General features: G+C 48.4%; 1 protein-coding gene across 1 annotated transcript in view; it reads right to left on the bottom strand.

Annotated features, from left to right (window-relative positions):
• The window catches only part of LRRC75A (leucine rich repeat containing 75A), a 60,357-nt gene that overhangs the window by 26,110 nt on the left and 17,071 nt on the right, over nucleotides 1–17,176 (bottom strand). The window contains exon 2 of the mRNA XM_053995937.1: nucleotides 11,718–11,846. Within this exon, the coding sequence (XP_053851912.1) occupies nucleotides 11,718–11,846 (129 nt within the window). The remainder of the gene's footprint in view (nucleotides 1–11,717; nucleotides 11,847–17,176) is intronic.

Below are 17,176 nucleotides of genomic sequence, written 5' to 3'. Positions count from 1 at the left end.
ATCCCTGAAGTGGGAATGGAGACCCCAAACACTCCTGGGACCCCCTGGTCTCAGGGAATCAGGGATGGAAAGCCACGTCCAGCACCCCCAGTGCACCGAGGATGAACCCCACAAACCCAGGACAGAGCTCTGCCCACCCCAAACCTGCAGCTGTGGCCCCAAAACGGCTTTTCCTGCTCCCCCCGGCGTTTAATGGGATCTGAATTTACAACTCTTCCCTTTTGATGTTGTCACGAGGGGCTGAAGTCATCTAATGATTTTCTGCTTTGCTTTTTCCCTTCCCTTTCTTCTTCTTTTTGTCCCTCCCCCCTCTGCTTCCAGAGCGTGGGGTTGAGCTCAGCCTATTGTTGCTTGCAGACATCTGTGCTGCAGCCAGTCCCAGATTTCCCTTTGGAAGTCCTAATGGAGTTTTCTCCAGCAAATCCTGTTGAGACCAGGAGGTAGGAGGAGATTTAAATCCACCATTCCCCCAAAACATCCCAAGAACCAGGAGGTGAACGCAGGGATTGGTGACTGTTCCTGCATACAACCTCATCCAGGTGTGCAGGGGAGGATCCACCCCAAATCCTAAATCCCAAATCCTCCTGCATGGCCGAGTTCCTTGGGCAAGGCATGAAAAATCCCCCTGGAAAAGCTCTCCAGGGACGTGTCCTTAAAATATCACCACAAGGGTGTTGCAATTCCCCTTCCCTCATTTCAGGCTCCTCTGGGAAGAGCATCAGGCATGTGCAGGATGAGGGATGATGTGGGTGATGCCCAAAGGGAAGCAGATGTTGGCATAGTGGAGTGATAGATCCCAAAAATAAATTCCAAATAAAGTGACAACGTGGCTTTAGGGCTGATCAGTTTGACCACCCCGTAGCTCAGAGCAGAAAACCTTTTGAAAATAAATCATGTCTGGTTGAATTCAAATTAGAGGAGGAACTAAAGCAATTTAATAAAGGCAATTTTAATAAGAATGAGGGCGTTGGTTTTTTTTTTTTTTTGGGTCATATTTTGCAATGATCACTGTGGAGCCACAGGATTTACACACAGTCAAAGCCCAACATCAAATCAGATCCTACATCACCTATTTCAGGGGGGGGGTTTAATCTCAAACTACCCCAAATATCAGGAAATCCTGGTAGTTTGTGGGAAATCCTACTGAGAGAATGTTAAAAGATGCACAGAAACAGAAATAAAAGACACAAAAGCTGCACAGAAACAATGCAAACCCAGCAAACAGCTCCAGATGCTGTTTGCATAGGGAATGCTGTTCACAGCAGAAACCTCACTCTCTTCCTTCTGGTTTGCTTGGATACAGGTTTTACCACCAAAAATTCCCTCTTAAGGAAGGTGAAAGAGGAAAAAGAGGTAAAATCTGACCAAAATTTCCTTCTTGGGAAGGTAAAAAAGGAAAAAAGAAGGGAAAAGATGAAAAATAGGTAAAATCTGACCAAAATTTCCTTCTTGGGAAGGTAAAAAAGGAAAAAAGAAGGTAAAAGAGGGAAAAGAGGCAAAATCTGAAGTAGCATAAAGAAAAGCCAAAGAAAAAGGGCTTTTTTTTTTTTTTTTTTTTTAAAGGAGGAGAAGAACCAATCTTCTACCAAGCAAAAATTAGACTTTGATAACACCTTATTAGAACCCCCACTAAATTTGCCATCCAGCAGTAACCTTTTTGCACAGGAAGGAGCATTTTGGAGACGCTGATTCTTCACCCATCACCTGGAAAACCCCAAAGCCATCTACAAAACCACCCAGGGAAATTCCAAACCCAGGTCTGCAGGTAAGGATTGCACAACAAACCGAAAATGGTGAGAATAATTCAAGGTTGTGGCTGTAATTAGCTGCAGAGCAGGGTGAGAATACAGACCCTGAGCAGCACTTCTGGCCTTTCACCACCTTTTTGGAGCAGCCTGATGCTCTGGCAGCTGAAGGTGTCCTGGAGCAGATGGCAGGGGCTCCGTGCCAGGGCAAAATGAACATTTTGTGGAGTCCTGCTTGACAGCAGCATAAAACTCAATGAGGGGGAAAGGCAGCAACTGGTGCAGAATGGGACTGGGCTCCACTTGTGGGCAGGACAAGCCAGGCTGTCACCTGAGGGACCTGCCTGGCCCATCTCCAGGAGGCCCCATTAACCCCTGGCTTTCATCAAATTAACCCAACGCTGAGCATGGCACTTGTTTTAACTTCATAATAAAAAAAAAAAAAATAAATAAAAACCCACCCCAAATCCTGATTCCAGACAAATCTACCAAAGCTGGAAACCCCAAATGAGTGGGATTGTCACAGCTCCCCCTCTTGTCCTGGCTGCAGAGATGGGGTGGGTGGTCACCTCCCCCCAGCACCAGCCAGGTTCATTCCTTAGCTCTCAGGAGAGGATTTGCTCCTGTTCAACTCTTAAAATTCCAGCACTGGGTGCTCGCTTAGGACAACCACAGAGCACCAAGGACCCAGCAATTAAACCCTGAATTAGCCCAAATTAGGAGCTGATGAAGCTGCAGCACTGGGAGAACACTGAAAGGCAAAATCTGTAGAAACAAAGGGAAGGAATGGAACCCAGTTTTGCACATCTCCCCCCAATCTGCTTTGCTGAAAGGCCAAAGTGCAAAGCCTCAGCCTCGGTGTTGACACACCAAAATGAAAAGCAATGTACAACAGGGCTTATCAAGAGAGGCAGAAGCAGGAGATGAACGGGATTGCAGCAGCTCAGGAAGCTGTTCCAAAGGATCCTGGAGTAATATTGCACTTGGACTTCAGAGAAGCAATTAGAGAAGGCAATAAAATCTGCGGTGATAGACGGCCCTGAGGGGAACATGGAAGATAAAACTGAAAAAAAAAATAATATCAAAATCTTCCCTGAGAGCTGCTGGAGGGTACCCAGCTCAGCTTCCAGAGAAAAGGAGGAATGGGAGCAGTGTGGGGAATGGCAGGAGGTGTGTGCTGCATTTCCCTGCTCTGTGAGGCCCTAAAAACCCCTGAGGTGTGGCAGGAGGCCTTGGAGCATCCCCACTCCTGATAAATTGGACCCACTTGAGTGCTACAAACAGAGTCATTATGGGAAGGCCACTTAGATGCCACTGGAAAGGTCACTGGAGCAGCTAAATTTTAATGCTAAATCCATCTGTATCCTACTGATAGAGCTGCCATGAAACAAAGGGAGCAGCTAAAAATCCAGGAGGGATTACTGTGGATTCACTCATTACTCTGGAAATATCTCAGCAAACAACAGGTTAATCCTTGCAGCTGGTGCACAACAAAAAAAGAGAAAAACACCCGAGGTGCTGCTGCTGGAACCAGAGTGCTCAGGGGATGATGGCACTCTCAGGAAAGGGAGTGAAATCTTGATTTAAATGAGGATCAATAGGGCATTGCCATGCACTTCATGTCATCCCATTTGCTTTTCTTGTTCCACTTTGTATCATGGTTATTTCTGAAATTTCATTTCTCCTGTTTCTCTTCTGTCTCTTTGTTTCCCTTTATTCCCTGATTTTTGTGAATTCAATGGGATTAATCTTTAGCAAGTTTTGGTCCTTTTCACTGCACCTCATTTCCTCTCAGTGTATTTGGTTGTAGTCACTCCATTTCACATTTTCTGTTTTTTCAATTTCATTTTTACTTGATCATATCTCTTTTCCAGAGTGTTTGTTCCACTCTGTCTTCTGATTTCAAGATTTCATTCCCTTTCCTGAAAGATGGCACTGCCTTCCCCCTCAACACGCACAGGGAAAATGAAATTCAGAGGAAAATTGGCATTTTTTGGGGAAAATCCCCCTTGGAACCACAGGTCTTACCCCAGCAGGCACCACTCACTCTCCTCTGTCCCCCCTCTGCTCCCAGGATGCAGATGTGGATTTTTGGGTTATTTATGTCCCAAACTGAGCACACCACAGAGAGCCTTTCCCAGCCTGGATCAGCTGGGATCCCACGGGAAGCAGAGCCCAGCCCAGCCCCTCGTGGCTGCAGGAGTGTCCCCGGGATATTTTTGTCATTCCCTGGGGGTTCTCAGCCCTGGGAGCCTGGGGAGGGGTGGCAGGACCCCCTCACATCCACTCCCTGCTGTTCCCTGCTAATGTGAATCCCAGGGAAAGGGCACAAGGCTCCATCTCATTAACCTCATCTGCTCTGCAGGCACAGCACAGCTGGGGATTTTCCGAATTTTTTAAAGGGAAAAAGAGGTGAGGAAGCAGCAGTCGAGGGTATCCAAGCTCTCCCAGCAACAGCTCCGGGATGCAGCGAGGCTGCAGGGAGTGGGGTCCCTTCCAAGTGCTCCAAGCAGATGTGAAAACACGGATGCAAACACGGAGCTGTGCTGGGGCTGTCCTGGCAGGATGGAGGGCAAGGGGAAAAAGGAAAGTGACAGAGGAATCAGGAGGATTTAGCAAATGACCCAACGACTGCGAAGCTCTTTGAAGATGGGAAGGGTGGGATAAAGCTCTTAGAAATCCCCAAATAGCCCAAACTGGGAGATAATCACTTGCTGGACTTTGGCCAGGAATCCCAGTCCCTGCCATCGAGGAAGAGCAATCACTGGGAAGCCTCCTGGCACCTTCCCTATTTACAAAAACTCTTTGCTTTTCTTTCTTTATTTTATTTTATTTCCCCTCTAATAGAGACAGAGCGGGTGCCTCCCCTCTGGAAGGAGCCATCACCTGGTGCTTCCCAGGGAAGGGAGGGCACGTTCTTCCCCTGGGGTGAACCAGAGGGGGTTCAGAAGATCCACAGAGTCCTGAGCCACCCCAAATCTGGGGGGAAGCATCTCTGCCCTGTGGCACAGCCAAAGCAAGGGATGCAGAGCTGTCCCGGCAAAGTGGTGCTGGGAGCAGCCAAGGCAAGCTTAGAGCTCAGCAGCAAAGGGACAAACCTCTCCTTGCTCCAAGAAATAACCTGGCAAGACAGATGCGATGCTGCAGACAGGCTAAAATGCCAGGAACTCTTCAAATTCCAGGATTAGCCCTAGAAACAGGAGTGCTTCCAAGCCCCAGAGGTGTTTTGAGTGCACAGCCCTTCCCAAAGCCAGGCATTGCTTCTTCCTGTTGTGAAATGCTGACAGGACTCTTTATTCCTCATTTGGGGCTGGAGGGAGCTGCAAGGAAAGGGCTGCTGGAAGTGCCAGGGGTTTATCCTCAGTGCTTTCAGCTCATCCTGCAAAGTCCAGCACCTCTGAACCCCCCTGCAAAGCCTGACTGGAGTACCCAGCAAAAATAGCTGAAATTTGGGGGATTTTTTGATTTTTCTTCAAGTCCACAGCACGGGGCAAAGGCAGAATTGGGGGCAGAGCCTCTGGACATGGCACCAGCTCCATCCCTTTCCCAGATGCTGCAGGAGAGCAGCAGAATCAAAATATGCCCTGGGCACTGCCAGCCTTCAGGGGTCAGAGTTGAAACACGGGCTGATTGTAGCCCCAAAACTGCTCAGATTGGGTAATAATATTTGCTAAAACTTCTCTCACCCCCTGGGCAGGTGGTGAGCAGCCTTTGCTGCCTGAACCAGTTCAGATGTGGCCACAATCAGTTCCTCATCCGTCAGCAGAGGTTTATCAACAGAGAGGAAACCCCTCCTTATGAAAGCCCTCAAAGTTTCCTTATTGAACCACTCATTTCTGCAAACCCACATTTCCAGCAGAACATTTTCCTGCTTGGTACTCCCACAGCTGTGAGTTGGGCTAGAAATGGATCTCAAAACCCCCAGCCAAGTTCCAGCTCTCCCCTCCAGCCATGCCCCAGGCAGGTCCCCAGCACACTCTCCTCAGGTGAATAAATCACCCTCCTGCCAGGGGCAGGGAATCCACACCCTCCCTTCCTCTGAGGGAAATGATATTCTGATTAAAACCTAAATGAGCTGACCTCAAACCCACCAATTACCAGCAGAAACCATCAATAAAGTGTGTTGTTACTGTTTAACGGGGTGGCTGGTTCTTATCTGCCACTTCCCTTGGGGACACTCTGAGCCTGTGGGTGAAGAGGTCCCGAGGAAAGACTGAAAGTTAAACTGGGGTACTACAGCCTCACCCAAAGGAAACTGAAATGTCTTTTCCAGCTCCTGGTTCATTTTTTAATCCTCTTTTTAACCTTTTAATCATCCAACCCATGTGATGATGCCCATCACCCACTGCTGGTGTCACCAAGATGGGAAGAAAGAGAAGATGAGCACATCCCTTGCTGCATGATGAGGCACCTGACATTTGGGAGGCACTGCAAAAATCCATCTCCAGGCTGATAAAAATCCACCCTGTGGCATTTCCACGGCTTTGCAGATGGTTGGGAAAGGTCGTCCTGTTATCATGGGAGTCAGGCAAAAAGGGGGCCTGGCAATTCTGCCAGCTGGCTTTGAGATTTTGGGCTTAAGCAACCCAAAAAGGGATCAGAAGGATGAAAAGTTTGATAAAAGTCACCTTGGCCATGCTGGGCTGGTTAATGGTTGGATTTGATGATGTGATATCTTTTCCAGCCTAAATGATTTTATGATCAGAGTGTGATTAACTGGTCACATTTCCAATTCCATATGGAAATGGGGAGCACATTCCTCAGGCTGGGAGGGACAAGGATCCAGGGGCTTCCTTGCATCCCACAGGGCTTGGACGAAAGAGGATCAGGCAGGGCTCAGGTCCCATTCCACACAAAAACCCAGTAAATTCACAGTAGTGCCACCATCACAGCCCATCCAGACCTTGCCATTATTCCCTTTCAGATTTCATGCTTAAAACCCCTGCAAAGTGTAATTTCCTTCCATTTCCCAGGCACTCAGCTCAGCTCTCACACAAAAGCTTTAGGGGAGGAACATCTCTCTTTCTGCAGAGCAAATAGCAGGATATCAAGTCAGCAAAGAATCAGAGCTGCCCTCAACGGGGTCTGAGCTTTCCAGATTTTTCCTTCTTCAGGACATCTTCAAATATTGCAGATGTCCTAAATACCCACAAAGAGGGATTTCACACTTGAAGCAAGACCAGCAAAAAACAAAACAAAACAAACAAACAAACAAACAAAAAAAATCCAGAAAGAGTCATTAATACAGAATTAAGTTGAATCCTCATCATCCCCTCTGATTTTATATAATATTTTGGGGGTTTAGAGGGGTTTTGTTCATAGATCAGCTCATTTTAATGATGTTTCTTAAAGCAGAAAACAAATAATACTCAGTGTTCTCACAGCACTTTGGAATCTGAGAGCTCTGTGGGATTTTCCTTGCACACCTCAGAGCAAAAGGGAAAGGTAAAAATCTCACTGGGGTTGATGAGATCACCCTGAGCTGGAGTGTCCCTCAGTGTGTCACCACTTCAGATCTATAATTTCATCTCATAAGGCTGGAAGCCAAATTTGATGTCATGAACTTGGAATGATAATTTGAATTCCAGCTCAAATAATAACACACGTGGCAGAGGAGCTGGGTATGGGGATGTTTTTTTGGGGTAAAGGCCCTGAGTTGGTGGTCGTGGTGCCCTGATCATCTTGCACAAACTGAGGTTATTAATACACTTTTAACCATGTGGCACAGCACAGAGGGATGGTAAATAACAAGAAAAATGCTCATTTTAGCCCTGACAGAAATAACATATTTTAAAAATGCAGGGCATAAAAACCTCAATATGATTTGTTAGTTAAGTCCTTACCCCACAGGGCTGAAGGAGGGTTAGAAATTAATTAATCCATCCAGGTCACAACAACCACTTTTCCTCTCCATGTTTTCTTGTTTTCATAGGTGACAGTTCATGGAATCAAAGCCATCCTGCAAACCTGATCAGTTTAGAGCTCAGGCAGGAAAATATATCAGAGCCAGGGATGTGGCCACATAGAAATTGCTCAAATAACAGGAAAACAGATCTTCCATCCACCCAGGGCAAAATCCACTTTGCTTCCACTCTCCAGCTGCTTAGAAGAGCTTTAAAAACTCTCCTCATCCCCATTTATCTTGAATTTCAGTGGAGAAGATGAGGATGATGTTCCCTATTGCACACAACAGGGAATTATCTCAATCCCAAATTGAGAAATTTGCCCAAATCTACTCCTCTGTGTTTGAACAGGATCACATCTTCCACCTGAGGCCTGGGAGGAGCTGCTGCCCAGGAGCTGCAGGAGAATGGCCAGGCAAAGCTGGATTTTGGGATGGGGCTTTGCTAAGCTGCTCTGCCAGCCTTGCCCTGCCAGAAAGCAGCAGGATGGGGATCAGCAAAGCCAAAATCTCACTCTGGGCAGCCTTCAGGGCTTGGAGGAGCTTCCAGGTACATCCCAGGGGTTGCAGTGGAACAGCACAAGGGCACAAGGACCAGCCTTGCCCAAGGCTCCACTTTCCCCTTTCCCCCAGTGCTTATCCCGAATCCAACAAGTCCTCAAGCTGGAGGGAAGCCTGACTCACTCCCTATCACAGCCATCAGTCATCCACACACGTGGCTTTGGTGTGTGGAAAAAAAGGAATTGCTTTAATTTTCCAATAGTTCAGGGCCAGATATCCCTGCTGGCACGGAGAGCTGAGAATTTTTCATGGGGGCCCTTTTTGCTCCTTACTCAAAAGTTTGTGTTTTCAGCTCCTTCTTGCTGCAAACTGGAGCAGCTGCAGGAGATTTGGGGACTCCTGGCTGCTCCATCCCACAGCACATGGCTTTGCTGGGGTGTTTTGTCCCCTTTTCCTGGCCATGGGGATGGGCAGACATCACCCCGAGGGCAGCACCCACAGATTCCTGGCACTGGGTTTTGGGAAGTGGCTTTGGAGCTGAGCTGCTCTCCAAGGAACCTTTTTCACAAGGAGAGAGGCAGGGAGACAAAAGACTGGCCATGGGAGAGAAGACACTTGTTCAGATGTCTTTGATCCCCCTTTCCTTGCTGGAAAACTTCCTGCACAATCTGAGTTTCCTGAACAGCAAATCTGCCCCTTCTGAGGCCTTGGGAACCCTAAAGGTGACAAGAGCTGCACTCCAGGACCTGGGTTTCCTTGAACAGCATTAAACACTTCTGAAATGGGACCACATCCAACCCCTGACTTCCAAATCACCTGGAAAGGAGTTTTTCCTTGGCTCCTTGCACACCTCAACCCACGGGCCAGGCTGGGATCTCAGCAGGGCCTGGGAGCAGCAATCCAGCCATGCACGACTGCCTGGACACCCACACAAAACTCACCCAAACATTTCCACCTCCCAAATTCCTCCTTCACAGCACTCCAGCCTCCTCCAGCACGACTTACAGCTTTTGGTTTGGATTTGCTGGCTGGAATCAGCATCCCCTGAGCTCCACAGCCATGCTGGGGAGCCCAGGCCAATTTTTCCTGGCCATACGGACTCAGGCTGTGTTTACCCAGGGCTTGGAAAAATGATTCAACTTTTATTTTAGCTCAGAGGAGAGTCCAAAGGGGTCACCTTTAAGCTAAGGGTGGTATAAATAGAAGCTGAGTGAAAAAAGCAATGTACAGAGTCAGGAAAGCCTCTCCAGGAGGGAGGAGGGAAGCAGGACCCCGTAACCCTGAGCAGGAACGTATTTAAAAGAGAAGGTTAACAGGGACCAGGGTCCATGTCAGCTCCATCCACCTCTGGATGGATAAGGACAAGCTCCCAGCTGCCTCAACTTATGTATTTATGTATATTTGTGCCACAGGATGCAGAGCCAAAGCCAAAACTTCTGCAGCACTCCTGGCCCTGAGTGTTCTCCTGCTCTCACACATTGTGCCAAGCCTCTGTCAAAGTGAAGTAAGTCTGGGGGAAGAGAGGGCTGGGAGCTGGAAAATAACCCTGGTGACTAAAGCATGCAGCTTTCTGGGGGCTTACAGAACGTCAGTATCTCAGGAAACCACCACGAAACCCTGGGATGAAGTTACTTTTCACTCAGCTGCCAAAAAAAAAAAAAAAAAAAAAAAGGTTTAAAGCACAGCCAGTGGCACCCACACCTGAGCAAGGCAAAGCCATCAAGGAGGAGCTGCAGCACAGCCCTGCTGCTGCTGGAGTTGTTCTCTGTCACCTGCACAACCCCTGCTTCCCTCTTCAAGGCAACTTCCATTCATCCCTCTATCCATCCATCATCCATCCATCCCTCATCCATCCATCATCCATTCTCCATCCATCCATCCATCCATCCATCCATCCATTTATCCATCCATCATCCATCCATCATCCATCCATCCCTCATCCATCCATCATCCATTCTCCATCCATCCATCCATCCATCCATCCATCCATCCCTGGTGTGGTGCTTTGAGCTGTGCAAAGGATGTGGAGAGCACCAAGGGCATCCAAAAAGCATCTCCTGCAGAGTAAGAGCCTCAGGCTGATTCATTTGGGGTTTTGCCACCACAGAATCCCAGAATTGTCCGGCTGGAAGGCCCAGATTTCCTGCTCCAGCAGTGTCATCCCCCAGCACAGGGCACAGGATTGTGTCCAGACAGCTCTGGGATCTCTCCAGTGAAGGGAGGCTCCACAGCCCCTCTGGACAATCTGTTCCAGCTCTCCCCTGCACTGGGAAGGAATTCTTCCTCATTTTCAGGTGGAGTTTCCTGGGCATCAGCTCCTGCCCGTTCCTCTTGTCCCACTGCTGGGTCCCTGCACACAGGGACAGCCAGGGATGAGGGCCCCTCCCTCTCAGCATCTCCTCTCCAGGCTGAACAGCCCCAGCTCCCTCAGCCTTTCCTTGTCAGAGATGCTCCAGTCCCTTCATCCTCTTCGTCCCCCTGCTCTGGCCCCACTCCAGGAGCTCTTCTTGCCCTGAGGAGCCCAGAACTGGACACAGCTGTCCAGATGTGCCTCACAGGGCTGAGCAGAGGAAGGAGGACTCTGCATCTCCCTGCTTACCCTGGCACTGCCTCCTCCACAGCCTTTGGTGCCAAAAGAAACCTGCAGGGAGACGAGGGAGAGCAGGAGCTTGGCACTGGAGCAGCTCCAGGCTCAGGAGTGGCCTCGGGGTGTTTTTATGGGGAATACAGAGCTCTCATCCCATGGCTCACCCTCAGGAGGAGAAACCAGCTTAGTCACAGTGCTCTGGAAAAGGACAACCTCAGCAGGGGAACGGGGCCTCTCCGCCTGGAAACGCGCCCGGCACGAGAGCAGCTTTCTCCACTTTCCCAGCTCATGGGGGAGGAGGAAGGAAAGGATCTTATTCTCCACGGGAAAAGGGATCCTTGGATATCCCTGCACAGTACAGGGGCGTGGCTCCATCTCCATCTCACGCTGTAGGACATGGGACAGCCATCCTTGGTCTCTGGAGGTGGAGATTTGGGTCCCTGGTGTCCCCTCCACCCTTCCCAACACCTTTTACTGAGTGCAGAGAGTTTTATGAAGCTTCAGAGTCAGACTCACACCACAGCACAGGCAGGCACAGCCCAAACAGCACCTTTGTGGCTTTGCCTCACAACATGAAAGAAATCTGTAAGTGCTTCAAAAAAAAAAAAAAAAAAAGCAATTTCCCTCCTTTTCAAACAGTGGTGGAGGCTATAACTGAGTAAAACACCCACAAGAAGCAGCAGTGAATGTCTCCATCCCTTCAGACACTCTCACAGGAAATTAAAGACCTGTTATTAGCAGCAAATACAGGAGAGGGATGCCTGCAGGTCCATCCACCCATAGATGATCCCTTGCCACACACAAGCCAAAAGGAGTACCAACATTAGCCAAATATCACTTGTTCAGCTGGAAAACCTGATCCTCTTGGTCCAGACCCACCCAGAACTGGGAGGATTTTCCCCTGGCACTCAGGGAGAGGCTCCACATTCCCAGTTTCCCAAGGCAGCAGAGCCCCAGAGCGTGAGGAGACCGTGGCACCTACTGGTTTGGGGCAGTGGATGTATCTTGCCAGGCTGATGATGAGGTCGTGGGTGATGGGATCCACCAGGTTTCGGAAGCTGGCATAACGATAGAGGACATCATCCAGAGAGGTGGACTCCATCCCTAAATCCTGCAGGAAACAGGACAAAGGAGCAAGGTTAGGTGGGATAGAAAAGCCAGTGGTTCTTAAAGTCAGCCCTCACTGGAGGAGGAGCAAGGAGGAAATGATCCCACTAAAACGAAATGATCCATTTTAGCTCCCACTAAGAATGTTGTTGGAGGGTTTTTGTTTTTCCTGCAGTTTTGGTGACAAAGAGAAGGAAGGGACACCTTGTGTCACCTTGAGGGAAGCTGCACTCCTGGCCTTCACCTGCTCAAAGAGGCTTTAGGGCTGCAGGATCAGCCTCATAAACCCACTGAGTTAATGACACCCTTGCAACGGGATAAAATCCAAGACGACCCTGGAGAACATCACACACAATCACAACTGGAGAATAAATGCAGCACTGGAGGAGTCCTGGGGCTGCTGTGCACAGAGAGGGAGGAACGAGCCTGAAACTGCAGAACTGGGAACAGGAGGATGGACTGGAGAGAGGGAAGAGCAAAATGCTGGATTAGACTGACTGGGAAGGAGTGGAAGCTCTGCCAGTGCAGACTGGACAAGCTGGTGTCAGGAGCAGTTCAGGTGGAGCTGATCCTGCCCCAGGGATGGGCCAGACCTCCTGAGGTCCCCTCCGAGGCTGATTTCTATGGTTTGTATTTCTTAGACTGAATAATTTGAGGAATTTTAGCAGAGAACTCCCCGTATGGAATCTATCAGTGCACAGGGATGAGGAGGGGAAGGGTTATACACAGTGTACTCCTTTCACCTCAAATATATTTGTGTGTATAATACCCAAATACTCTTTTTATTCCTTTTTGAACTTCTTTTACTTCCCATGGAGCTGGTGGCACAAAGAATTTCCTCCTGGCAAACACAAGCCAATAAAGCCTTGGCACAGTGCAATAAATTAAAGCTTTTCCTGAGCTCGGAGAGGCTCCAGCCCCAAAAACCCCACGGGGAGGCACATTGCTTGTAGGTGTGGATGCTCTGTGATTTCAGACAGGTTGAAAATAAACACGTACACTTTAAAAAAAAAAAATCCATCGTGCCTTCAGACACAACAGCCCGAGGGATCTCACATTACAGCAGTTACAGCTCAGGCCACAAACGAGGTGACAAGTGTTTATCCCACTGGTTTCCTTGGTACTTTTAGGATCAGCCCTGCAGCACTGCCTGAGTTAACACCACCTCCTTGACTGCAAACAGGTTATTTAGTAAAAAAAGAGCCGAGGCAGTTAAAAAACACACACGTGTGAGGCTGCCCAGTTGGGAAAATCAAGTGGCCAAACTGATTTCTGGTCTGTCTCACGCCTTCTGACAAATTACTATTTACCAATTATACAAATTATATTATGCAAATTATATATATTATATTATATTATACAAATTACTATTTACAAATTTAGACAAATTATTATTTTTGTACTTAAAAAAAAAATAATCTCAGTGTGGAGAGAGCTTGGGCGTCTTTGCAAGAGGAAGAAGAAATAGAAACTGTGGATAGAGGTGCTCAAAGGAAACTCCCACTCTTCCAGGGAGAGAAGGCCCAAACAGCAGCGTGGATGTCACCTTCCCAGTTTGGTAAAGCTCAGCATTAGGATTAAGCAAACATCAGATAAAAGCTGGATTTGGTCCATGATCTAAGGCAAATACCAGGCACTACCAGAGAGCCAATCTGGGGACTTGGGACAACTCTCTGGGACCTCTCAGGATCAAACCAGGCTCAGCATCTTGCCCCTTCAAGCATCTCAAAACTCTTCACCATTTTCTCCTCAGCTAAAATTAAAATGTCCAGCTCATAAATCAGAGAATTTCTCCTCCTCTCTCCTGGGAGAACTTTACATTTTCCACACGGAGCGTTCCCTCCTCCCTCCTGGTACTCACATTTTTTTATGCACAGATGTCTTTCTCAGCTGCTCCCCAAACCTCTCTGCCACACCAGCATTGTCTCTTTTCCGCCACACACAATATTTTAAAGCCTCTGAAGGCTGAAACTTGTTCAAGGCCAAGTGATGAGCTCATCTGCAATTTAATAACTTAACACCAGTTCATGCTGTCAGCAGCAAATCACCCATCACTGGCTTTGCAGAAAACGCCCAGCATCTGGCTCCAGTCACTTTTTTTCAGCACGTTCCTTTTTCCCAGGGGATTTTACCTGGATGGCAAGTGCAGATTTCAAATAAATAAGGGTTTAAAGTGATGGGATTTATGAGCCAGGCATGGCTTTCTCCAGACAGATTTGAGGGGTCTTCAGGAGTGGATCCAGACCCCTGAACTCTGCTGGGGTGCTTTGTCCACGTGTGACAGGAAAATGGGAACATTTCTGCAGGTAGTGACAGGAAAAAGGGGAATTTTCAAACAGAAATCACCCATGACTTCTCTGCAGTTTATTCCATTTGTTTCCAGCCTTAGGAAGCTGAGAATGAATCAAACCATTGATCCATCCTCATCCACTGGAAGGAAAACTTCCTTCCACCAACCAGCTGAGCCTCTACAGGAGAAGTGTTCTGCAAATCAAGCAGTGTAAAGCTACGAGGGTTTTTTTTAAAAGAAAACCCACAAAAAATCCAACCACCTACCCCACTTTGAGGGGTGAATTTGAAATTTATATCCAAAAATCCAGCAGAAAAAATGCAACGTGTTCCTCCAGCAGCCAGCAATAGAAATTCCCCAGCCACAGCCATGAAAGGTATAAAAAAAACCCAATTATATTTGAAAACAAAACCCCAAGCCCAGTGAGAGGCACAGGGATGCTGTGCCCAACGTATTGTTTGCAGCAAAACACCACAAAAACAGCTCTTCCCCCCCAAAATTCAGAGCTCACCCATCACTCTGCAGGCCAACATCACCCAAGCAAAACAGCTGGGAGCTGCACCTCCAACTTTTCTTTCCCTCATGTAAAACAACTTCTTTTTCCTTTCTGCTGTCCAGAACTGCAGCTCCCAGCCTTTGGAAGCTCCAAGTTGTGTTTCCATGAGTGCCAGCATCCCCCAAGCCACACAGAGCCATAACCAACCACAGCCAAGCCCATTTTTGCTTATTAAACTATTTATCATGGCAAATTGAATCGTAATTAGGGGAAAATGCAGCAGGTCCCTGCGAGGAGTCATTGAGAAAGCAGCTTCTGCTGTTGTTGTTTTCACTAACACGGGGTTATTGCTGCCCAAATGAGGTTCCTGTGCAAAAAAACCTCATCACAGCTGCTCACAAATATCCCAAGAGCTGCTGGTTTGGCCAGCACCTCTTCCAAAACTCCTTTATCTCCACTAAATTCAGGGCAGCATCCTGAATTTCCAAGCAGGGAGGTTGGTGTTGTAAACAAGAGTCAGGCACAAAGGAAGGAAGGATTAATTCAGTGTTCCATCCATCATCTGCTCCAAGTTATCTGGGAAAAATGATTCCAGCAGGTGGGATTAGTGTGGGGAGGGAGGTCAGCTCAGAGGGAGGGCTGGGATGTGACTCAGCCCCACATTTCTCTGGATGTTGGACACATCCTGCTGCTCAACCCATGTCCTGGGAGGAAAATCCAACCTACTCTTCCCCCCCAAAAAACAAGATTTTTAAGGCAGGAATCAATTTCTGGTTGAGAGAAGAGTAAAGCACCCCAAAGGTAATGATGTCACAAAATATTTTGGGACAAACCAGCCCTCAGCCACACAGAGATGATCAAATTGGCACTTCTGAGGAGGGCAGGCAGCATTTGGGAGCTCAGCACACCTGGATGGGGCGTCCCAAAAGCCACCCTGGGAACCTCCACACAAACCAGCAACTGCTGCTGCAGATTTCATGTCCAACCCACCAGCCTGGAGTAAAATCAGCATTTAAATAGGTGGGGTATTTTCTGTTTCACAGAGTTAATATCACTTTGGGAGCCACAAATGGCTCATTCAAGCACGAAGGGTGCAGCAAGAGAAGGGAGTCGATGCTTCAGGGAAGGAGCAAATATTTCCTTGGCAGACTGACTCAAATAATAAATGGTGGCAGCTTGAACCCCCTCCAGGAGGCTGGAATTGGAGGAACTTGGAGAGATGGATTAATGGGCAGAGATGTGATGCTGCCAGCCAGATAATAAACAACTGAAAATGGGAGATTTGCAGGAAAATGCTCTTTTATTTCATACTGCTAGGCAAAGGCAATGACTCCGACTGGAATTTGGCCAGATCACAGTTAAGATTTCTTCAGGAGAGTGCTTGTGGATGTTTAATGAGGATGGCCTCAGCTCTGCTGATTTGAAGAGCCACTGGGATCCCAGGAAAAGCTTGGAAGCTCTGTTTGGGTAAGGTGACTCCTGGATTTGCTTTGAACAACTCCAACAATTCCGATCCACCACTGCCTTTAACCCAACTCTGCCTTGAGCTCACCAAATCTCATCCACTCATCCCTCCTAAAGCAGCAGGAGCTGCCCAAATCCTGATTTTCCATCCAAGCCTGGGGCTGGGGCTCCAGCTGGGGCTCCAGCCCCAAGCCAGGATCCTGCTGGCCATGCAGAGCCTGCACCAGATGGCTCCTGGTGGGACCTGTCACTTATTCCTGCTGCTCCCAGACGGATGGGTGACAGCCCAGCCTGCCAGCAGCCTCAGCCCAGAGGCACAAGAGACTCTTTAGAACCCTCCCAAGGAGAGTGACACCACAAAGTTTTCCTCCTGCAAAGGGAAGAGGCAGAAAAAGCTGCAGATCTAAGGAGGATTTGAGCAAAGCACAACTGAGGGGTCACTCTCCCACCCCCTCAGCTCCTGGGAGCCAGCTCCACCCAGAGCCCCACACATTCCTGGCTAAAACCCAAAGGAAAAGGTTCATGCATCAACCCTGCACAACACCCACCCTGTTAACCCCAGTCTGGCTGCTGGGCCTCCCCTCCACAGCTCTGCAGTGAAGCAGTAAATGAAAATATAACCGATTTAATCAAATCTGCCATTTCCACCCTCATGTGCCTGCCCAAAGAGCTTCCTGGAGCATCCCAGCTGCTGCCTGGAGTATCCAAACAACAGGTCGGGAGCAGAACTTCATAAATTTCTCACCCCTTTTGCCCTGTGAGCAGTAGCCCTCAGCGCTGCAGAGGAACTCCTGCCCCAGCACGGCGCTGATGCCCAGGATCAGCCCCAGCCTCAACCACGTTGTGCTGCCAGCTTCCAACTGCAAAAAATATACTTATTTTCACTTGCAAAAGCCTTCTAGATCTCTGCTGGAAAACGGACTTGGAGGACAGGCTGCCTATTATCTCCTGTCAGGGAAGGAGCCAGAGCTGCCACCTAAGCTCAGTGTGCTGTCAATTCATATGAGGATGGTGATTCATCCTGCTCGGAGACAGCTGGGCTGACTCAGTCCCTGGATGAGCTTGTCTCTCTCATTTACCTGCC

This window comes from Vidua macroura, chromosome 20 (genome assembly GCF_024509145.1).
Source record: "Vidua macroura isolate BioBank_ID:100142 chromosome 20, ASM2450914v1, whole genome shotgun sequence".
NCBI classification, from domain to species: Eukaryota; Metazoa; Chordata; class Aves; order Passeriformes; family Viduidae; genus Vidua; species Vidua macroura.
This window is presented reverse-complemented; position numbering and strand designations above follow the sequence as displayed.